Source organism: Hypanus sabinus, chromosome 9, assembly GCF_030144855.1.
Source record: "Hypanus sabinus isolate sHypSab1 chromosome 9, sHypSab1.hap1, whole genome shotgun sequence".
Taxonomy (NCBI): domain Eukaryota; kingdom Metazoa; phylum Chordata; class Chondrichthyes; order Myliobatiformes; family Dasyatidae; genus Hypanus; species Hypanus sabinus.
Window position 1 is genome coordinate 69,191,928 of NC_082714.1, and position 24,337 is coordinate 69,216,264.

Consider the following 24,337-nt stretch of genomic DNA (forward strand, 5'->3'; position numbering starts at 1 on the left):
CACGTACCTACGCTTCTGATGAATCGAAGATTGCATACATCATGGGGCTGCCTCGGTTTGGGCAACTGCGGTGTGGGATAACTGCCCAGGAGTTTGTTCCCCTTACTCCTCTTTTGTCGCAGAAATGAGGAAAGTTTTCGAACAATCCATTCGCGGTAAGGACGCCGCAAAACGGCTACTTACTCTTCGTCAGGCTTCCCGAAGTGTGGCCAAGTATTCCGTTGAGTTCCGGACACTGGCCGCAGACTCCCGGTGGAACGATGAGGGCCTCTCGGATCAGATAAAGGATAAGTTGGCTGCGAAGGACAACATGGACTGCCTGGACTCTCTGATCTCGCTAGCCATTTGATTAGATTATTGACTTCAGGAGCGTCAGAGAGAGAAAACCAGTCGCCCTGCTCCTAGAGGAAGTCCCCAGTCCACCTTACCCGCCTCAGCCAGGCCCCCTTCCCCAGCCACTCCCAGTGTGTCTTCTGCTATCACCATCCCCACCCCGCTGAGAGAGGAACCGAAGCAGCTGGGATGGAACCGCCTCTTCCTGGCCGAACGAATGTGAAGGCAGAGGACTGGGGATTGCTACTATTGTGGCCAGCCAGAGCATTTCCGGGATACCTGCCCTCAGCGGCCAAAAGGGAGGTCTCACCAGTGAGAAAGGGAGCGCTGGTGAGCCGAATGCTTCTCCCTTCAGCACCCCAGACTCGAATGCAGGTCCCGGCAACCGTGAGTTACCAACAGTCCCTGTTCCTATCCGCTTTGGTGGATTCCGGTGCTGAGAGCAACCTGCTGGACAAAGAGATAGCCACCCAGGCCAGAATACCTCGCGAGCCGCTAACCACCCCCCTGGAGGCCCGGGCCCTGGACAGAAAACTGTTGGTTCAGGTGACCCACTGTACTCTGCCCCTGACCACTATTCTATCCGGCAACCATTGGGAGGAAGTACGATTCAGCCTCATTCAGTCATCTCAAGCCCCGGTAGTCCTAGGGTACCCATGGCTGACCCAACATAATCCCCGGATTGACTGGTCTACTGGGAGGATAGCCGAATGGAGTCCGTCTTGCCATGCCAACTTCTGCCATTGGCCCCATCTCCCAAAGAAGCTACCACAACCCCACCTGTTTTGGAACCCCTCGACTTGTCCAGTGTCCCCACAGAGTACCATGACTTGGCGCAGGTGTTCAGTAAACAGCGGGCCCTTTCCCTGCCTCCACACCACCCACATGATTGTGCCATCGACCTTCTCACCGGGGCCCTGCTACCCACCAGTCGCCTTTTTAACCTATCCCGACCGGAGAGAGAGGCCATGGAGAAATACATTAGCAAGTCCCTCGTGGTGGGCATTATCAGGCCTTCATCCTCCCCGGCAGGCACCAGTTTCTTTTTTGTAGAAAAGAAGGACGGGATGCTTCGCCCTTGTGTCGACTACCGAGGCCTAAATAATATAACAGTTAAACACGAGTACCCTCTACCCCTCAATAGTTCGGCATTTGAACTGCTGCATGGAGCCACCATCTTCTCAAAGCTGGATCTTCGCAATGCCTACCATTTAGTCAGGATGAGGGAGGGGGACGAATGGAAGACGGCCTTCAATACACCTCTGGGCCACTTTGAATATTTGGTCATGCCGTTTGGCCTCACCAATGCCCCGCGGTTTTTCAAGCCTTGATTAACGATATACTAAGAGACTTCATTAACTGCTTTGTGTTTGTCTACCTGGATGACATCCTGATCTTTTCCAGCAGTCCCCAGCAACAGGTGCACCATGTCCGGCAAGTCCTGCAGAGGCTGGGAGAGAATAAATTATTCGTAAAGGCAGAGAAATGCGAATCCACGTCCCCTCGGGCAGCTTCCTTGGGTGTATCGTCGAGAGGGGACAGGTGAGAGTTGATCCTGAGAAGATCCGGTCTGTGGCGGAGTGGCCCAAACCCACGGACCGTAAGCAACTCCAACGGTTCCTGGGGTTTGCAAACTTCTGTCACCGGTTCATCAGAAACTACAGTCAGGTGGCTGCCCCCCTTACCTGGCTTACCTCGCCTACCACACCGTTTTGCTGGGACTCCGAAGCTGACTCAGCATTCACCGACCTGAAGAGGCGTTTCACCACTGCCCCCAATCCTGGTCCATCCAGACCCATCCAGTCAATTATTCGTTGAGGTGGAGGCCTCTGACTCCGGGTTAGGAGCGGTCCTATCCCAACGGGCAAGTTCAGACGAAAAGCTTCACCCCTGAGCATTCTACTCTCGCCGACTGTCTCCCGCTGAGCGGAATTACGATGTGGGGAATCGGGAACTGCTGGCGGTCAAACTGGCACTGGAAGAATGGAGGCATTGGTTGGAGGGGGTAGAACACCCATTTGTGGTATGGATGGGTCATAAGAACCTGGGGTATATTCAGACCATCAAACGATTGAACTCCTGTGGGCCTTGTTTTTTGGGCAGTTCCAGTTTACGCTCATGTACCGTCCAGGATCCAAGAACGGGAAGCTGGACGTGCTATCCCGCCAGCAGGATGCCAAGGATGACACCTCCAGTCCCGAAACGATCCTCCCATCATCCTGCGTGGTGGCCACCTTCACTTGGGAGATCGAGGCTAAAACTAAGGAAGCCCAGCCGGATGACCCTGATCCTGGAAATGGACCTGGTGATCGCCTGTACGTGCCCACCTCCATCAGGCCTCAAGTCCTGTGACCCTGGGAGTGATCAGACCCTGGCTCTCCTGAGAAAGAACTTTTGGTGGCCGTCCATGGAGGGGGACACCCATTCTTATGTTTCTGCATGTTCCGTCCGTGCCTGTGGAAAAGCCTCCCATCGGTCACCTGTGGGATTACTCCGTCCCCTACCTGTCCCTGGGCGTCCCTGGTCCCACATTGCCCTAGACTTCGTCACTGGTCTACCCCCTTCCCGTGAAAACACCACTGTCCTCACCGTGGTAGACCAATTCTCCAAGGTGGTGCACTTTGTGGCCCTCCCTAAACTCCTTTCCTCTCAAGAAACCGCAGATCTTCTCATCTGCCACGTCTTACTCCTGTACGGAATCCCCACAGACTTCGTCTCCGAACGAGGTCCCAGTTCATCTCACAGGTATGGAAGGCCTTCTGTCGAGCCTTAGGTGCTTCGGTCAGCCTGTTGTCCGGCTTCCACTCCCAGACGAATGGGCAGACAGAACGGATCAACCAAGACCTGGAGGCGACGCTATGTTATGTAACGGCAAACCACCCGTCAACCTGGAGCAACCACCTCCTGTGGGTTGAGTACACCCACAACTCCCTGGTGAGCTCTGCCATTGGGAGGTCTCCATTCAAGTGTTCCCTGGGGTACCAACCCCCGCTGTTCCCCGTGCAGGAAGAGGAGATTGTAGTATCGTCGGTTCAGGACCATATTGATCAGTGCCGTAAGGTTTAGGAGGAAACACGCACGGCCCTACTCAGATCAACAAATTGGAATAAGAAGACAGCCGACCGGCATCGGACTCCGGCGCCGGAGTATCAATCGGGGCAGATGGTGTGGCTTTCCTCCAGGGACATCCCGCTCAAGAACGAACAGAGAAAACTCACCCCTCGCTTCCTGGGACCATTCAAGGTTGAAAGGGTTATCAATCCCACAGCGGTCTGCTTAAAGCTGCCAGAGTCCATGCACATTCACCCAACTTTTCATGTGTGTCAGATAAAGCCAATTTCCATCGGCCCCTTGTGCCCCCCAGCTGAGACTCCCCCACCTGCCTGTCTCATCGACAACCATCTGGCATACATCACTGGATGTATGGATGTATCACTGGATGACTACTGGATGTGCGCCGTTGGGGCAGGGGTCTCCAATACCTGGTAGACTGGGAAGGGTACGGTCCTGAAGAGCGTACCTGGGTCCCCCCACTCCTTCATCCTAGACCCTTCCCTCATCCAGGACTTTCATCGGGACCACCCAGGCAGGCCTGGAGGATCGCCGGGAGGCTCCCATTGAGGGGGGGGGGGGTACTGTCATGGTCCCTTCTGGCACCTGGCTATCTTCCTCAGGAATTGGGTCTTAACCACCTCGTTTAGTTCCCAGTCATTCCCCGGCTTCAACAACCACAAACACCTGCATCCCATCAACCAGGGCAGTACAAGAATCCTGTGACCACAACTAGAAGGTGCCAGTTCGTTGGTCGACTAGTATAGGAGTAACCTCATTTCATGGGACTGAGGGCTATCTGTTCTAAGTCTAACCTTGTTCCTGAATTATCTACTAGAACCAAGATTCCAGGCAAAGACTCCCTTGGAACCCTTCCCACGCTCGCTACAATGGCAACACCTCCCGACTCAGCCTCCGCGCCCGTGTTCAGCACTTGGGTTTGTTCCACCGCACGTCCTTTCAACATCCTGTACCCTGGCACCAGGGAGGCAACACACCATCCGGGTATCTTTGTCTGGCTCGCAGAATCTCTTGTCTGTTCCCCTCACTATGGAATCCCCTATAACTACTGCAATTCTCCTTGCTCTCTTGATCACGGCACTGGGGAGAGTGCCGTTCACTGTGGTCTTCCTCTGTCAGGTCAACCGGTCCAACCGTATCTAAAATGATATATCGATTTCTGAGGGGGACTGTCACAGAGGTGCTGTCCACTATCTCTCTATAGGTATTATCAATCACCTCCTCACTTTCCCTAATTAGCTGAAGGTCATCAAGTTGCAGCTCCAGATCCCTAACATGGTCCTTAAGGAGCTTCATCTCAATGTACCTGGTGCAGGTGTAATCCTTGGGGAGGCAGGGAGTCTCCCAAGGTCCCCACATCTGACTTTCCAAGCACAACACTAATCCTAGATGCATACTTCTAATGCTACTGTTATTACTAAATAAATAAACCTGTAATTTACCTCTTTACTATAAGACTTAATTGTCGCAGGAAGCCTGTTCCCGTTTCTGCCTAAGCCCATTAAGCCAAAGCCCTCTCACTCCGTTGCCCGCTCTGACGCTGCCTGCTGGATATGGTGGTGATCATTTTCTGCGCTCTGAGGTCACACGCCTGCGCAGTCCTGTCTCTTTTATCCCAAGCAGTTAAAAAAAAATCTGAATTTTCTCCTGAAAAATGACGACTTACTCCGCTGCCTGCTATAGAAGAATCTGGAGGGGGAATCTCTTGAAACTTACTAAATATTGAAATGTTTGGATCATGTGGACATTTCCTATCGTGGGGGGAGTTTGGGACTAGAGGGCACAGACTCAGAATTGAAGGACATCCATTTAGAACAGAGATGAGAAAAAAATTTAGTTTGCCAGAGGGTGGTGAATCTGTGGGATACATTGCCACAGAAGGCTGTGCAGGCCAAGTCATTGAGTATATTTAAGGTGGAGGTTTTTGATTAGTCAGGGCTTTAAGGGATATGGGCAGATGGTAGAAGAATGGAGTTGAGAGGGATGATGGATTACCCATGATGACTTGGCGGAGTAGACTCAATGGGCTGAATGACCTAATTCTGCTCCTAAATCTTATGGCCTAAATAATTGTTCACTGTCATGTGCTATTCCTGACATAACGAGATTCATCATAAATGTTTACAGCAGTGCCAGCTGCGAGGATGCAGGCTTTGGTTCAAGTTGAGTGGATCAAGAGCTGCTTCAGCTGCTTATGAGGTGGAGGAAAAGCAAAGAAAATGACGTGGGCTTATATCAGGTGGCATTTTACAGCGGGCGGGATTATTGTACAAGTTCCTAAGCAGAGTTCGGGAATTAATTACTGAAGTAAACTGGTGTCAGTGGAGGCAGATACTGTTAGCAAAGTTTCCTTTGGTATCTTCAAGCCCAGTGCCAAGGCAGTCCACAAGCAGACATGCCTAGATTTTACCCCTACCATATCTATCATCCCATGTAATGAAAAACTTATTTCAAACATTCTAATGTCAAATTTAATGTCAAAGAAATGTATACAATATACATCCTGAAATGACTTCTCTTTACAAACATCTGCAAAAACAGAGAAGTGCCTCAATGAATGAATAACATTTAAATATGAGAACCCCAAAGTCCCCCCACCTCCCCTCCTTCCCGCGCGTAAGTGGCAGCAAGCAACAATCCCCCTTCCCCTGCAAAACAAGTGCACCCGCTACCAAGCGATAGCAAAGACACAGGCCAAAGTTACCCCAAAAGCTTCACATTTCATCTGAAATTGGACAACCCACAGGTTCTCTCTCTCCCTGGCAAGGAAGAGAGAAGTTTCCCCCATTTTCATAGCAAGCAGGAGACATAACATCAACCTGCTGGCTTACGACATTAGAAGTCTGTTTCGTGGTTTTTTCAAGCTCTGTGTCCGAAGATTGCAAAGACCTCGGCCCAAGATTTTCTGGTCTCTCTGACAACACACGAATTTCCTGCGGTGACACCGACCCTCGATCCAACCGTCTCCAGAGCCTTGAGATCTTAGGCTTCCGAACACGATTGAGGTTCTCAGGTCAAACCCTTGGCATGTTGAATAGTGGTCAGTCATGGAGCCCTGAGGACGGGTCCCATTCCTCCAAATATCCAAAGCCTGCGTGTAACTCCAGGTCAGGGTCTTCAAAAGACCCCTGAAAGGGAAAAATAAAGATATTAAGTTAGAAATAGAGCTGTTTCTGAAGATGCAAGCAAAAGAGTCGCCGTTAGACGCCATCATTCCTCCTAAGCTCCACAGCAGTTTCACAAAACTTAGCATCATATAAATAGCATTTGTAAGAAAATATACATTAAACACAATTTTACAAAAAAATTAAAACAAAACAAAGTATTTTAGAGTAAAGTGATAAGCGTAAAGTTTTTAGTATTGCTAAACTGTAAGGTTGATTAGGGTTTTGCCAGTTTTCCTCATAGCTTGTATTTTGTTCTGTCTTGGCATGATTAGAAAAGTTCAATACAATATGTTTGGTTACTTAATCTGAGTCACTAATATTTTCTGTAAATAGTTGAACCCCCAAAACTGATTCCTATGGCAATCTTTAAGTTACAGCTAGTCACCCTGAAATGATTCATCCATCTGTTTGTTAGCCAGTTTATTCTTGGATTCTAGTTACCTTACTTGTATTTGGCTCCTAATTAAATGCTTTCTGGATATCAAAATTATTTGATCTATTGTTAACCCTTTATCCATCTTGTTTGTTACATCATCAAAGAACTGTAATAAATGTCAAATTGTCTCTTTCTGTAGAATCACATAAACTCTTCTTGATTGTATCAGGATTGTGTATGTTCTATATGTGCATTGCCCTTAATAATGGGTTCCAACATTTTCCCAGTTATAAACGTTAGCTAATGGGACAATTTGTTTTTGTTTCAATGAGGATAAGTTGGCATCTTGGGGATTACTACTCCCTATAAATGTAAGAAACCATTGACTAATGTGCCATGGGGAGTGCACCCTTAAGGGCAGATATCCTGTTGTGAATGCCACACAGCAACGTGCCAATGGTTATATTCAACTGAGCATGGTCTCACGAGAACCATACTGGCCCCACTTTAGCATTTTCACCTGCTGATAAGCTACCATAATATTCTGCTGAACATTTTTTGACTAAATTCTACATTTTTTTGGAAAGATCCAAATTCAGCACTAGATGCAGCAATCTTTTAGTCCTCTCAAAAATGGAGGAATCCAATTTCTAGTCAAAAGTAAGGATTGAATCATATTTGTGCCTCTAAACACATTCTTAGCAGAAGCAGTACATGCTAGATAGATAGAGATGTTTTTATCCAAGGTACATTTTGTGTGAGATTTATAAATTTTGCAGCCTGTTTAAAAGAGCACCTCTAACTGTGGGAGTGCAATATTTCTAAAAATAACCCTAAGAGAGCTTCTCTGCTTGAGGTTGGTAGATGAGATACAATGGGAAACCTAAACGGGATTGAACCTATCAAGGTAAAGAGGCTTATTGTTCAGCTTTTGGATCTTGCGATCATTATCATGAAAGTCATGTAACACAGAAAAAGGCTTTTCGACCTACTATGCCCATGGTCTGAGCAAAAGTGTGCTTACCTAGTAAGCAACACACACAAAATGCTGGTGGAACACAGCAGGCTAGGCAGCATCTATAGGAAGAAGTACAGTCGACGTTTCGGGCTGAGACCCTTCGTCAGGACTAACTGAAAGAAAAGATAGTAACTTCTCCCTATAGATGCTGCCTGGCCTGCTGCGTTCCACCAGCATTTTGTGTGTGTGGCTTGAATTTCCAGAATCTGCAAATTTCCTCGTGTTTGTGTTTTTAAATTCACTACTGCGAAGCCTCTCCCATAAGAAGTTTAAATCTTCTCTTCGACGGGAGTTCAGTGAAACCCTCTCTTACTGCTCCCCATCTATAATTTCTTCAGCCCTTATCATTTTGGATTTCCCCCTCTCCTTCCCACTTTCATATCTCTTACTATCTTTTCCTTCAGTTAGTCCTGACGAAGGGTCTCAGACCGAAACATCGACTGTACTTCCTATAGATGCTGCCTGGCCTGCTGCATTCCACCAACATTTTGTGTGTGTTGCTTGAATTTCCAGCATCTGCAGATTTGCTTGTGTTTATCTAGTAAGCACATTTGTTTATGTATGTTTCAGAAACTGTTCCCATGAGAAGGTGGTGGCCATGTTACAGGGCAGTGGAGCCATGCCCACTCTGGTGGTGGAAGATGGGCCTTTTAATTTCCCTCTCGGTAAGTGGAGCTGCTCTTAGACAGCATGGTTGGATGTAATTCTGTTTCATTTCTACATGCCATCATATTTGGCATGGTGTCCCACTGAGTCTGCTGCGTATGGCTGATTTATTATTTCTCAACCTCATTCTCCTGCCTTCTGCCCATAACCTTTCAAGCCCTGACCAATCAAGAGCCTATCAACCTCTGCTTTAAATATATGCAATGATTTGGCATCCACGGCCATCTGTGGCAATGAATTCCACAGATTCACTACCCTCTGGCTAATTAAATTCCTCCTCATCTCTTTTAAATGGATGTCCCTCTATTTTTAGATAGTGCTCTGGCCCTAGACTCCCCCACTATAGGAAAAATCTGTTCCATGTCTACTGTCTCTAGGCCTTTCAATATTCGATAGGTTACAGTGAGATTCCCTCTAATCTAAACTCCAGCAAGTACAGGCCCAGCGATATCAAATGCTCCCCTTTCATTGCCAGAATCATTCCCCTGAACCTCCTCTAGACCTGTCTTTTATAGAACTGCACACAATACTTCATGTGGTCTGACCAATGCCTTATAAAGCATCCTTGCTCTAATATTCTAGTCCTTTGCAAATGAATGTTAATATTGCATTTGTCTTCCTTACCACTGATTCAACCTACAAGTTAGGGAATCTTACACAAGGACTCTCAAGTCTCTTTGCATCTTCGATTTTTGAATTTTCTCCCCATTTAGAAAATAGTCCACACCTTTATTCACTGTGCCCTTAATATGAGGGGTGATGTATAAGTTCGTGGCCTAAGGTAGAAGGAGTCAATTTTTAAAAACCTAGCACATTTATTTTTCAACATAGTCCCCTCCTACATTTACACACTTAGTCCAGCGGTCATGGAGCATACGGATCTTGGACCTCCAGAAAGTGTTCACACCAGGGGTGATTGATAAGTTCATGGCCTAAGGTAGAAGGAGATGTACTTTTATTTAAATATTATCTGAAATACCTAAATGGACAAGTGGAATCATATTTATCCCACAGATGTATTAGACCACATTGTCAAAACTTCTGTTCTCACTGGAACTATAAAGGTGTATGTTCTGAAGCTTATATAAATGCTTCTGAAAATGTACTCTACTGTGGAATAGTTTATTCTCCACAACCTAACCCTTTAGTTTTGTAATGGATCAGGCAGCCTGAATTACTTTCCACGGTGTTTACAGTGAAAGATACACTCTTGAAGATAAGTCACTGTTGAAATTATTGTTAGTTTATGCACAGCAAGCTCCCATGGACAACCATGTAATGATTACAGCATACTGTTTAAGAAATCTGTGAGATGTGAATGCGAGGACTCTCAGGTTAAGCACACTCCTCATATCAGAATATAAGGAATGGATTAGTTTATATGCATCTGGCCTCAATTTAACATCTTGTCCAGCTTGCATTGTACTTTAGAAATCCCCAGGAATACCTATCTGGATTTTTATGCTCAATCCTCTGGAAAGAGAGTTGAACCACCTACTGTCTATCTTGGAAGCAAAAGCACTGTCAACTGAACCTCAGCAATTTGTGTACTTGGGCATCAGTACCTGCCTCTGCCTGAGAGCCCATTTAAATATATGTATATATGTCTGTGCTTTTATTTCTATCTGTGTGGTGTGACTGAAAAAATATATATCTATTTTGTTCCCTTTCTCTTCCCCGGATGTATTTCGCAAGAGTCAGACCCTGTGGACAATCAATCATATGCTTCATCATTGACTTCACTGCAATGGGTGACTGAAATCCTGCCATGCAGTATTAAGTTCCAAGGAAGAACCTTCAGCCAGCAACTGGAGCACCTCCTGACACAGCAGGAACGCTACAGTGTCTGCAAGGCTCTTGAATGCTTCTTCCAGCACAGGTAGGTGCCATCTGAATGTGTGCACTCATTTACAACAGGACTTAATCTGATTAAGGCACAGTGCTAGCCCATGTGATCAATAGCTCAGCACTTGCAAGGGGAGAACAAAGGAAAAGCCTCTCCTTGTAGCGGCAGAGGCTCATCTGGTCACAAAATCCACCTCCACACAGTGGGTCCTACAATAAACTGCCTGGCAAACCTTGGACCCCTGTAGAGATCTGTTCCCACATTTTGTTATGTTTCCACATTATAATATTACCAAGATGTCAAAAATAAGTGGCAGAGCATGGCATGGGTATACTCTGGGCAGGATTTATTGTCAACCAAACTTGTTTCTCCTTCTTCCTCTCTCCCCCTCTACCCCTTCCTTCCTCTACCCCCGTCTCTCTCTCTTTCCCTTCATCTCTATGTCTCCAACTTCTTTCCTTCTCTTATTTGACAGTTGGTTGAACCTTGTCATGCAACTCTGTAAGGTGGACACTTAGCTTTTTGAAATGAGCTGACAGTGGTCATCATTGGCTAGAAAATTCTCTCCCCTGCTCTCTTCCCCACTCTCTCCTCCCCTCTTTCCCCCCTCTTCCCCTCATCTCCTACTCTTCTCCCCCTCCTCTCTCCCCTCTCTCTCTCCTCCCTCCCCTCCTCTTTCTCCCCTCTATCTCCGCTATCTCTCTCCTCTCTCCCCCCCCTCTATTTGACAGTTGGCTGAATCCTGACATGCAACTTTATAAGGTGGACACTTAGCTATTGCCTACTGCTGGGCAGGGCTTTGTGAATTTGAGTTTATTGTGAACCAGCAGTGACCTCTGGTTGAGAAAGCTTTGACATTATGTCCTTCCTGTCTATGTCTGTATCTTTGTCTTAGATATATGTCTGTGGTTCAGAAAGGAAATCAATAGTGATAGATAACAGAGGAGCAGACAGGAGATTCTGTGGATGTGAAAGAGCTGGGTCTGGGAAATTTTGGGTTGGATCCACAGCATTAAAAAGGTGAACAGCCAGAAGTCATGGTACATGTTGGTACCAATGACATAGGTCATTGAGATCCTGTAGCGATAATGTAAGGATTTGGGTATAAGGTGAAAAGCAGGACCTCAAGAATAGTAATCTCTGGATTGCCTGTATCATGTGCTATTGATGGTAAGAACAGGGTGATTTGGCAGAGGAGTGCCTGGCAGAATCAGAATCAGGTTCAATATCACTGGCATGTGTTGTGAAATTTGCTGTTTTTGCAGCAGTAATGCAATATACAATAATAGTGAATAAATATAAGTGTATCCATATCCATATCCATATACATATAACATTTAAATAAATTGTGCAAAAGAAAAATAAAAAGGGAATGAGGCAGTATTTATGAGTTGAATGTTCATTCAGAATTGGATATCAGAAGGGAAGAAGCTGTTCCTGAATCATTGAGTGCATGGCTTCAGGCATCTATACCTCCTTCCTGATGGTAGCAATGAAAGCAAGGCATGTTCTGGGTAATAGGGGTCCTATTTTGGAAGACACAGGATAGATACATCCCAAAGAAGAAGAAGCATTCTAAAGAGAGGATGAAGCAACCATGGATGACTAGGGAAGTCAAAAGCAGCATAAAAACAAAAGAGAGAGAACTCCCCCAACTCTTGTCCAGGCTTTGGGGATAACTTGCTTTTCTCACGCAACCCTCCTGTTTCTCCAGAGAAACCTCAGAACATCTGGGGTGTTCTTGTAAACACAATACGGAACACCGTTAGGGCTTGGCGCTGATGCAGATCTTACCTTCTTCACTGCCTTTTTTACCTCACTCAGCTTGGGAGGGCTGATGTTAAATAGATGTTGTGGGGGTGAGATTGGTGGGATGTCAGCTGGGACAAGTATCAGTTCATCTTTTTGCTCATCAGTGTGGGTGGTTCTGAGATATCTTCCAACCTCCTCTTTTGATGCTTCCAGGGATCTGCTTTTCTCTAATTTTATAATTAGAGAAAATTATTCTGTAGTCTCTCGGGTTCTTCAAAACTACCTGCCTCTCAACCTATCTTTGTATAGTCTGTAAACTTTGTCACAAAGCCATCAATTTCATCATCCAAATCATTGACATGTAACATAAAAAGAATCGGTCTCAACACAGACCCTGTGAAACATCACTAGTCACTGGCAGCTCCCCTTATTCCCATTCTTTGCTTCCTGCCAATTAGCCAATTTTTTTTAATCCATGATAGTATATTTCCTGTAATACCATGGGCTCTTCACTTGTGAGCAGCCTTCTGTATGGCACTTTGTCAAAGGCCTTCTGAAAATCCAATTACACAACATTCACCAATTCCCCTTTGTCTATCAAGCAATTCCAACAGGTTTTTCAGCCAAGATTTTCCGTTAAACCATGATGACTATGGCCTATTTTATGATATGCCTTCAAGTACCCCAAAACCACATCCTTAACAATTGACTTCCCTATCTTCCCTACCCGAGGTCAGACTAACTGGCCTATAGTCTCCTTTCTCCTGCCTCTCCCTTCATGAAGAGTGGAGTGCCATTTGCAAATTTCCAGTCTTTTGGAACCATTCCAGAATCAATTGATTCTTGAAAGATTATTACTAATGCCTCCACAGTTACTTCAGCCACCTCTTTCAGAACCCTAGGGTATCGACCATCTGTTCCATGTGACTTATCTATCTTCAGATCTTCCAGTTTCCCAAGAATCTTCTCCCTAGTAATGGCAACTTCACACACTTCTGCCTCCTGACAGTCTTGTATTTCTGGCATACTGCTAGTGCCTTCCACAGTGAAGACCGATGCAAAATACTCATTAATTTTGTGGTGTGGCGGCCTGCACACGCGGGATTTGAACTGCCATCAGGAGCCGCGGGCAGACACGCAGTAGCACGTTTGGATCTACCCGCTCGGGGCGGACCTTCCGGGGACAGTCTGACATCACTTCCCTTAGCTGTAGGTTGCAGGGGTCCACGGGAGGGGAGATTTAAGTGCGCAATTTTGAATCAGTTAAGGCATTCTGAGTTCAGCTCTCTCTGGCTCCGTGTGTTTCTTTAGTAGCACGTTGTGCGTGGCTACAGTATGTTATTTCCTTGTTCCCTCATTATTGCCTCTCCAGCATCATGTTCCAGAGGTCCAATATCTACTCTCACTTTTCTTTTACACTTTATTTCTGAAGAAATTTTTGGTGTCCTCTTTAATATTATTGGTTAGCTTGCCTTCATATTCCATCTTTTCCTTCTTTATGACTTTTTAGTTGCCTTCCATTAGCCTTAAAAGCTTCCCAATCCTTTAACTTCCCATTGTTGTTCTATTATATGCCCTCTTTTTGGGTTTTATGTTGGCTTTGACTTCCATGGTTGTCTTTAGAATAATTATTGCTCTTTGGGATGTATTTATCCTGTGCCTTCCGAATTGCTTCCAGAAATTCCAGCCCATTGCTGCTATGCCATCATCCCTGCTTGTGTTCTTTTCCAAACAATTCTGACTAATTGCTCTCTCATGCTTCTGTAATTCCCTTTACTCCACTGTAATATTGATACATCTGACTTTAGCTTCATCTTCTCAAATTGCAGGGTGAATTTGATTATATTATGATCAATGGTCAGTAAGGGTTCTTTTACCTTTTCAATCAATTCCAGTTCATTGCACAATACGCAATCTAGAATAACTGATCCCCCAGTAGGCTCAAATACTAGCTGCTCTAAAAAGCCATCTCATAAGTATTCTGGAAATTCCCCCTCTTGGGATCTAGCACCAACCTGATTTTCCCAATCCACCCGCATATTGAAATCCCCATGATTATTGTAACATCACCCTTATGATATGTATTTTCTATTTCCCGTTGCAATTTGTAGCCCACATCTTTTCTACCATTTGGGTATATAACTCCCTTCAGGGTCTTTTTATCCTTGCAGTTCTTTAGCTCTACCCTCAATGATTGAACACCTGATCCTGTCACTTCTTTCTAATGAGTTGATTTCATATTTTTACCACTAGAGCCATGTCACCTGCTCTGCCTACCTGCCTATCCTTTAGATACAATATGTATCCCTGAGTGTTAAGCTCCCACCTAGAACCTTTCAGCCACAATTCAGTGATATGACTGTGTACAAGTTCATCTACCTTGTTCTGTATACTGTGTACATTCAAATATAACACCTTCAGTCCTGTGTTCACCCTTTTTGATTTTGTCCATCTCTTACATTGCAGCTCATCCTGTTGATACGGCAATTTTGCCCTATCATCGGTCTCTCCTTGCGAGCAGTCTCACCACACACTGCCATTGTTTGTAAGCCAACTACTCCACCCTCAGCACAGTTACTTTGTTTCCCACCCCCTGAGAAATTAGTTTAAACCTTCCCAAACAGTTCTAGCAAACCTGTTTGCAAAGGTTTTGGATGCCCTCACGTTTAGGTGTAATCCGTCCCTTTTGTACAGGTCGTAGCTTCCCCAGAAAGGATCACAGTGGTCCATAAATCTGAAACTCTGCCCCCTGCACCAGTTACTCAGCCAAATAGTCATCTACCAAATGATCTTATTCTTGCCCTGGAGGGCCTGTTTTTCAGCTTTCTACCGAAATCCCTTCAGGATCTGCTCACTTTTCCTCCCTACATTATTTAAGCCAATATGTACCAAGGCTTCTGGCTGCTCACCCTCCCCCTTTATAATGCCATGGACCTTATCCGAGACATCCCCGGCCCTGGCATATGGGAGGTAACATGACATCCAGGTGTCTGTATCACACCAACAAAACCTAGTCTTTATTCCAATGACTTTGGAATCTCCTATCAATCTCCTATCTTCTCTTCACCTCTGTTCTCTTCTGAGCCACAGCAACAGACCCAATTGCTGCAGCTCTCCCACCCCCAGTAGATCAACCCCTTCAACAGTACCCAAAGTGGTGTACTTATTATTGAAGGGAACAGCCTCAGGGGTACTTTACACTGGCTGCGCATTTCTCTTCATTCTTTTGACAGTCACCTGCCTTCTGCAACCTAGGGGTTTACTCCCTCCCTGTAGCTCCTATCTATCATTTCTAACACTGGTCTACACAACAATGGCCGCTGTGCTCCCACTGCTTATTTTTGTTCACCCATCCTGCTTACTGATGGGGCTCAGTCAAATCCCAAAAACTGCCATGAAGCACTGCCTTTTCAATCCTCAGTGCACACCTAAGTGAAAACTCAACTCTTCTTCTCTTGCTCCCACTAAGGACAGTGAATTTGTTTGTCATTGTTTATAATTTTCTGGCTATTTGAATCCATCCTTTAAGAAGACTTACTCTGCATGCAGTTGTTGAAATCTGTGCAGATATTTTGAAAGCATTTGAATACTGTACAATCTTGTGCCATCTTATCAAATATGCACTGATTTATCTGTTTTTTCACTTAAGATATGATAAGCTTTATTGACCATATGTACATCAAAACATAAAGTGAAATGCGTTATTTGCATCAAATCAAATCTTTGAGGATTTTGCTGGGCTCATGCTTTCAGAGCCAATATAGCATGCCCACAATTCACTAATCCTAACAGAATGTTCATGGAATGTGGGGGGAAACCCATGTGGTCATGTACAAACTTCTTACAGAAAGTGGGTGAATTGAGCCCCGATCTTTCAGCTGGCCCTGTATAGCGTTACTCTAACTACTATGCTATCGTGCTACCCAACATACCTGAGCATATTAGCATAGTTATCTCAAGTAAGCAGTGTACACAGAATTAATGATGTAGGAAAAACTGTCTTGCTATCACTATTTGAAACATTACGTAGTTCTTCACAACCAATGCAGTGTGCAAAGTGCTGCTGTTGTTATGATGGAAAGCAAGTATTCATTAATGCTGATGATATTCGCACGCCACAGGGGAGGACCTGGAAAAATTTGTCATGAATTGCTAAATTAACACTATGGATTTAAAAAGATGTTATTGAAAAGAGTGAAAAATCTGACATTGAAATAGCTGTACACTCTAAAGAGTGAACTTCAGAATCATTGTGTGGTCTGTTTTTTCATCCGTAAGTAATAAAACAGAAAATGTCAGAGACACTTATCAGGTCAGAGAGTGTTGCAGAAGCAGAGGTAATGTTTCAGTTCTGGAACCTTTTATCAGGATTAATTTTTAAATTGGAATTGATTTTCAAACTTTAGTACTTCGAAAGCCCCAAGGCTTTGATCAGCATGAATTATAGTAGCACACTTTGCTTTGTGTTTTACCCTCTGTGAAGACTGGCATTGGGCTGGATCCAGGTGTCATTGGGGCTGAGTTAGTACGAGCTTTGTTGTTAAATGGAGACTGACTGCTGTGTTGTTCCTTATTTCCAGTATCTGCAGTCTTTCTTGTGTTTCCCAGGGTCTTGTCATGTCGAGCATTTGAGGAGGAGGCAGGGATGGCTGCTGTTGGGCAGTGGTGATTGGTGATCGGTGATCTAAGCTGTTGGGCAGTGGTGATTGATCGGTGATCTAAGCTGTTGGGCAGTGGTGATTGATCGGTGATCTAAGCTGTTGGGCAGTGGTGATTGGTGATCGGTGATCTAAGCTGTTGGGCAGTGGTGATTGGTGATCTAAGCTGTTGGGCAGTGGTGATTGGTGATCGGTGATCTAAGCTGTTGGGCAGTGGTGATTGGTGATCGGTGATCTAAGCTGTTGGGCAGTGGTGATTGGTGATCGGTGATCTAAGCTGTTGGGCAGTGGGGATTGATTGGTGATCGGTGATCTAAGCTGTTGGGCAGTGGTGATTGGTGATCGGTGATCTAAGCTGTTGGGCAGTGGTGATCGGTGATCGGTGATCTAAGCTGTTGGGCAGTGGTGATTGGTGATCGGTGATCTAAGCTGTTGGGCAGTGGTGATTGATCGGTGATCTAAGCTGTTGGGCAGTGGTGATTGATTGGTGATCAGTGATCTAAGCTGTTGTGATTAGGAGGAAGCAAGAATTGGGGCCTCAGCTGAGGCCTGAGGCCTGGACCAATTCATAGGTCGGTGTTTGGGTTGATTTAGGAATTACAAATAGAGCCAACTGAGCCCAAGCACAAGGAGTTTGGGTTAGGGTTTCAGGGTTGGGGTTTCAGCAGTTAGGGATAAGGATGACTGAGGGTTTGCTGTAGGTGAGAGATTAGGACTTCTGAGAAATTTGGAAATTGCGGGGTATAGAATAAGGATTGTGTTAATTCGGATTTGGAAGCTCAGTTAATTGGAAGGTTGAAGAGTGGATAAATTGGTAAATCAGTTCATTATTGTTACATGTACCAAGGGTCAGTGAAAATTTTGTTTTGCATGTCATCCATGTACAGTCAATGCATCTAAACAATGTGGCAGGAACTCAATGCATGTGATCAAGTGCTTCAGACCAGATATCAGAATGGGAAGAAATACGATCTAAGTAACTTTGACTGTGAAATGATCGTTGCTGCGAGACGGGATGGTTGGAGTATTGTGGAAACTGTTGATCTCCTGGGATTTTCAGGCAGAACAGTCTTTACAGTTTACAGAGAATGGTGTGAAATAAGACATGCGGTGAGTAGAAGTTCTGTTGGTGAAAACACTTTGTAGTGAGTGTGGTCAGAGGAGAATGTGCAGACTGGTTCAAGGTGACAGTAACTCAAATAACCATGTGTTACAACAGTGGTAAGGAGATGAACATCTCTGGATGTACAACATGTCAAACCTTGAAGTGGATGGGCTATATCAGCAGAAGACCATGAACATACACTCAGTAAATGCTGGTGGAACGCAGCAGCAGAATGCGTTCCACCAGCATTTTGTGTGTGTTGCTTGAATTTTCAGCATCTGCAGATTTCCTCGTGTTAACATACACTCAGTGGCCACTTTATTTGGTACAGTAAATATCTAACAAAGTGGCCACTGCATATAGACCATTTCATTACATCAGTACATCGAGGTAGTACAAAGGAAAAGTAAAAACAGAGTGTAGAATATAGTATTCCAGAAAAAGGGCAGTGCAGGCAGAGAATAAGGTGCAAGGCCATGATGAGTAGATTTTGAGGTCAAGAGCTCATGGATGTTGGTATTTCAAGAGGGGTGTGGAGCTAAAGGAGTGGATGTATATATTGGGATGGCGATTGAGATCCCGGACTAGAATTTCACAATTGTAGTACAGAAAAATAATGTGGACTGAAGTACTCAGTAATATCATATTGTAAATGAAAGTCACATTCCTTTCTTCTAGATGTCAGATTTCATTTGTGAAGCACAGACAAAGTGCTACATATCTAAATTTCCAATCAAACATACATTCATGCATATAATGACATGCAGCCGTTCATGGCGCTTAAAGCTGTTCTCCCTCCATTCAGACAATAGACAATAGGTGCAGAAGTAGACCATTCGGCCCCTCGAGTCTGCACTGCCATTCTGAGATCATGGCTGATCATTCACTATCAATACCCAGTCCCTGCCTTGTCCCCATATCCCTTGATTCCCCTATCCATCAGATACCTATCTAGCTCCTTCTTGAAAGCATCCAGAGAATTGGCCTCCACCGTCTTCCGAGGCAGTGCATTCCACACCTCCACAACTCTCTGGGAGAAGAAGCTCTTCCTCAACTCTGTTTTAAATAACTGACCTCTTATTCTGAATCCATGCCCTCTGGTACTGGACTCTCCCGACATCTGGAACATATTTCCTGCCTCAATCCTATCAAATCCTTTAATTATCTTAAACGTTTCAATCAGATCCCCTCTCAATCTCCTCAATTCCAGCATGTACAAGCCCAATCTCTCCAATCTCTCTGCGTAAGACAGCCCTGCCATCCCAGGAATCAACCTAGTGAATCTACACTGCACTTCCTCAATTGCCAGAATGTCCTTCCTTAAACCTGGAGACCAAAACTGTACACAATATTCCAGGTGTGGTCTCACCAGGGCCCTGTACAAATGCAAAAGGACATCCTTGCTCTTGTACTCAATTCTCCTTGTAACAAAGGCCAACATTCCATTTGCCAGACGAAGAAGAAGAAGTCAGTTGAACTTTATGTTTCCTTGGACAGGATTGTTTAGTGGGGATTTCAACACAGGAGAGCTGTGAACCGCTGGGAATAGCTGTCAGTTTCTGTGTTTGCTTTGTGTGTACAGAAATTCAGGAAGCTGAGGAGATGCAAAAGGATTTAGAAGGAGTGGATTGGGACAATTTATTTTATGGGAAGGATGAAATAGAGAAATGGAGTTCATTTAAGGGTGAAATTATGAGGGTACAGAATCTTTATGTTCTTGTTAGGTTGAAAGGAAAGGTTAAAAGTTTGAGAGAGCCACAGTTTCCAAGGGATATTGGAAACTTGATTCGGAAAAAGAGAGAGATCTACAATACATATAGGCAGCATGGAGTAAATGGGGTGCTTGAGGAATATAAAGAATGTAAGAAGAATCTTAAGGAAGAAATTAGAAAAGCTGAAAGAAGATATGAGGTTGCTTTGGCAAGTAAGGTGAAAATAAATCCAAAGGGTTTCTACAGTTATAATAATAGCAAAAGGATATTGAGGGATAAAAGTTGTCCCTTACCGAATCAGAGTGGACAGCTATGTGTGGAGCCAAGAGAGATGGCGGAGATTTTGAACAATTTCTTTTCTTTGGTATTCACTAAGGAGAAGGATATTGAATTGTGTAAGGTAAGGGAAACAAGTAGGGTAGTTATGGAAACTATGACAATTAAAGAGGAAGAAGTACTGGTGCTTTTAAGGGATATAAAAGTGGATAAATCTCTAGGTCCTGACAGGATATTCCCTAGGACCTTGAGGGAGGTTAGTGTAGAAATAGCAGGGGCTCTGACAGAAATATTTCAAATGTCATTAGAAATGGGAATGGTGCCGGAGGATTGGTGTATTGCTCATGTTGTTCCATTGTTTACAAAGGGTTCTAAGAGTAAACTTAGCAATTATAGGCCTGTAAGTTTGACGTCGGTGGTGGATAAATTAATGGAAAGTATTCTTAGAGATGGTGTATATAATTATCTGGATAGACAGGATAGTCAACATGGATTTGTGCATAGAAAGTCATGTTTGACAAATCTTGAATCTTTTGAAGAGGTTACTAGGAAAGTTGACAAGGGTAAAGCAGTGATTGTTGTCTATATGGACTTCAGTAAGGCCTTTGACAAGGGTCCGCACGGAAGGTTAGTTAGGAAGGTTCAATCTTTAGGTGTTAATATTGAAGTAGTAAAATGGATTCAACAGTGGCTGGATGGGAAATGCCAGAGAGTAGTGGTGGATAACTGTTTGTCAGGTTGGAGGCCGGTGACTAGTGGTATGCCTCAGGGATCTGTACTGGGTCCAATGTTGTTTGTCATATACGTGTGGTGAACTACATATACCTGTCTGGACACGCCCCCTGCTGACTGCTCCTGTGGCTCCTCCCACAGACCTCAGGTATAAAGGCGATTGAGGCCTGAGCCCGGCCCTCAGTCTCCAGGATGTATTATGGTGGTCAACTACTGCTTGTTCTTTCTTCCAGTCAAGAAAAGCTGATATCTCGCCTTCACGTCTCAGAGAGAGTTATTGATGGTGCATCAATTTTATTGACTGGAAGTTTTAAAACATGGAAAGCATTTTATGTCTGGAAAAATTGGATTTGGACCCCCCAAGCCCCTGAAGCAGCTCTTGCTTTTGAACTCTGGCTTGCATGCTTCCACTCATACTTGGAGGAGGTTAGTGCAACTGAACCCACTGTTATGCACCAAATTCTCCTCTTGAGGGTCACCCCGAAAATTTACTCACTTATCAGGGATCTGTTGACCTACCAAGGGGCACTGGACGCCCTCAAAAGACAGTACCTGCGGCCAGTGAACACTGTCTACGCAATGACAGCAGCCTGCAGAGTCGAGCGCCGAGTTTCTCTGAGCCCTACAGACACTCGTGCGAACTTGTGACTGCAAAACTCTCACGGCGGAACAGCATGCGGAGCTCCTCGTATGAGACACCTTTGTTACAGGGATCAGGTCAGTGTACGTGCACCAGTGGTGGCTGGAAAATGCCAATCTTACCTTCCGCTTGACGATCGAGACGGCCGACATGCTGGAGGCTGCTCTGCACAACGCTGACGCTATCCAGCTGCACGATCCCCCGCCGGTTCCGTGGACACCTCAGACCCCGCCGCTGCCGGTTCCCGCGAGCGAATTCACCAACGCCGCTGCCAGTCGCGATTCCACGAACTCCCTGAACTCGACCACAGCTGCTGCCAGTCGCAAGCCTGCGCAGTGTTACTTCTGCGGACTCGAAAAGCATCCCCGAAAACGTTTTCCGGCCCGAGAAGCGACCTGCTCCAGCTGTGGGAAGAAGGGCCATTTCGCCAAGGTCTGTAAGTCTAAACCACGAGCAGGGTCGGGCAGCGCTGCATGGGGGCCGCCATCTTGCCTGCCCGGATGGGGGCGGCCATCTTTGTCGGCACCACCTTGCCCCGCCCCCTACCCACCAGTGCTTACCAGGCACCAAGATGGCAGTTCATCTCTGGCCATCGTAACCCTCGACCAAAGCACCCCACAGCAGCTTGCAAGGTCAATGATGGACATCCTGGTGAAGGGGCACAGGACTAGCTGCCTGTTTGACACGGGCAGCACTGAGAGTTTTATTGACCCGGATACAGTGCAACGCCGCAGACTCGTGATACGGCCGGTAAGCCAGAGGGTCACCTTGGCTTCTGGGTCATATTCTACAGACATCCGGGTGGGTTGTGTAGTGACATTGGTGGTACAGGGCACAGAATATCGGAACTTTGCACTACTGGTCATGCCTCAACTGTGCGCACCTGTCCTATTGGGGCTGGACTTCCAGAGCCACCTCGAAAGTGTGTCTATGGCATATGATGGGCCCCTCCCACCACTCACTGTCAGGAATCCTCAGTTTTGTGGGACTTCGCCATATACCCCGCTACTGACCACACACACACACACACACCGACCCACACATCCCACCCTGCACCATGCCGACAGCTGCGCTACTGACACCACTTGCAGCCTCTGCACCCTCAAGGTCCCTCCCCCACTGCTGTTCACCAACCTGACCCCTGACTGTAAACTTGTGGCAACTAAAAGCAGGAGGTACAGCGCGGGGGACCGGGCCTTCATTCAGTCAGAAGTGCAGCGGCTGCTCAGGGAGGGGATCATTGAGCCAAGCACAAGCCCTTGGAGGGCCCAGGTGGTTGTTGTTCAGACTGAGCAGAAAAATAGGATGGTCGTGGACTATAGTCAAACCATCAATAGGCTCATGCAGCTTGACGCGTACCCCCTACCCCGCATCGTGGATATGGTCAACCAGATAGCTCAGTACAAGGTGTACTCTACAATAGATCTGAAATCCGCTTATCACCAGCTCCCCATCCGCCCAGAGGACCGCCCCTACACCGCCATCGAGGTGGGCGGCAGGCTCTATCACTTCCTGTGCATCCCATTCAGTGTCACAAATGGTGTCTTGGTTTTCCAGAGGGATGGACCGGATGGTGGACCAGTGCCAACTGAAGGCCACATTTCCCTATCTGGATAACATTACCATCTGTAGTCGTGACTGGCCGGATCACAACGCCAACCTCCAATGATTTTTCCAAGTGGCCAAAGCCCTGAACCTTACTTATAACAGGGACAAGTGTGTGTTCGGAACCACCCGACTCGCTATCCTTGGGTATGTTGTGGAAAACGGGGTCATTGGCCCTGATCCCGACCGTATGCGCCCCCTGTTAGAACTCCCTCTTTCCATCACCCTCAAAGCCCTCAGACGGTGCCTGGGCTTCTTTTCCTATTATGCCCAATGGGTCCCCCATTATGCAAACAAGACCCGCCCCCTGGTCAAGTCTACCACATTTCCCCTCTCTGCCGAGGCCTGCGCGGCCTTCAGCTGCATTAAAGGGAAAGATGCAAGCAGTGGACGAGACCATTCCCTTCCAAGTAGAGAGTGACGCCTCCGATTTCACACTGGCTGCTACCCTCAATCAGGCAGGCAGGCCAGTAGCATTCTTTTCTCGTACCCTTCAAGGCTCTGAAATTTGGCATTCCGCGGTGGAGAAAGAAGCCCAGGCCATAGTGGAAGCTGTTAGGCACTGGAGGCACAATCTCGCTGGCAAAAGGTTCACCTTGCTGACCGACCAGCGCTCAGTTGCGTTCATGTTCAGCAACCAACAGCGGGGCAAAATCAAAAATGATAAAATTTTGCGGTGGAGAATAGAACTCTCCACCTACAACTATGATATCCTGTACCGGCTAAGGCTCAATGAGCCCCCTGATGCCCTATCCTGGGGAGCGTGTGCCAGCGCACAGCTCGACCAGCTATACGCCCTCCATGCACATCTTTGCCACCTGGGGGTCACCCGATTTTACCATTTCGTGAAAGCCCGGAATCTGCCGTACTCCCTGGAGGACATCAGGACGATGACCAGGGACTGCCAAGTCTGTGCTGAGTGCAAACCGCACTTCTACCGTCCTGAAAAGGCACAACTTATCAAGGCCACCCGCCCCTTTGAGCGACTGAGTGTCGACTTTAAGGGCCCCCTTCCCTCCACCGACCGCAATGTCTACTTTCTCAACATTATCGACGAGTACTCGCGGTTCCCCTTTGCCATCCCCTGCCCCGACACCACTACCACGTCCATCATAAAAGCCCTGCACCAGCTCTTCACTCTGTTCGGATATCCCTGCTAAATCCACAGTGATAGAGGGTCCTCCTTTATGAGTGACGAGCTACGCCAATACCCGCTGGCTAGGGGCATTACTACTAGTTGGAACACGAGTTATAATCCCCGGGGAAATGGACAGGTGGAGAGGGAGAATGCCACAGTGTGGAAGGCCACACTTTTAGCCCTTAAGTTGAAAGGGTTGCTGGTCTCTTGGTGGCAGGAGGTCCTCCCTGAGGCACTCCAC

At 46.2% G+C, this 24,337-nt stretch overlaps 1 protein-coding gene across 1 annotated transcript in view; it reads left to right on the plus strand.

Annotated features, from left to right (window-relative positions):
* Window positions 1-24,337, plus strand: part of LOC132400058 (delphilin-like) — a 247,769-nt gene that overhangs the window by 126,405 nt on the left and 97,027 nt on the right. Inside the window, exons 6-7 of the mRNA XM_059981142.1 lie at window positions 8,537-8,631; window positions 10,328-10,511. Of these exons, the coding sequence (XP_059837125.1) occupies window positions 8,537-8,631; window positions 10,328-10,511 (279 nt within the window). The remainder of the gene's footprint in view (window positions 1-8,536; window positions 8,632-10,327; window positions 10,512-24,337) is intronic.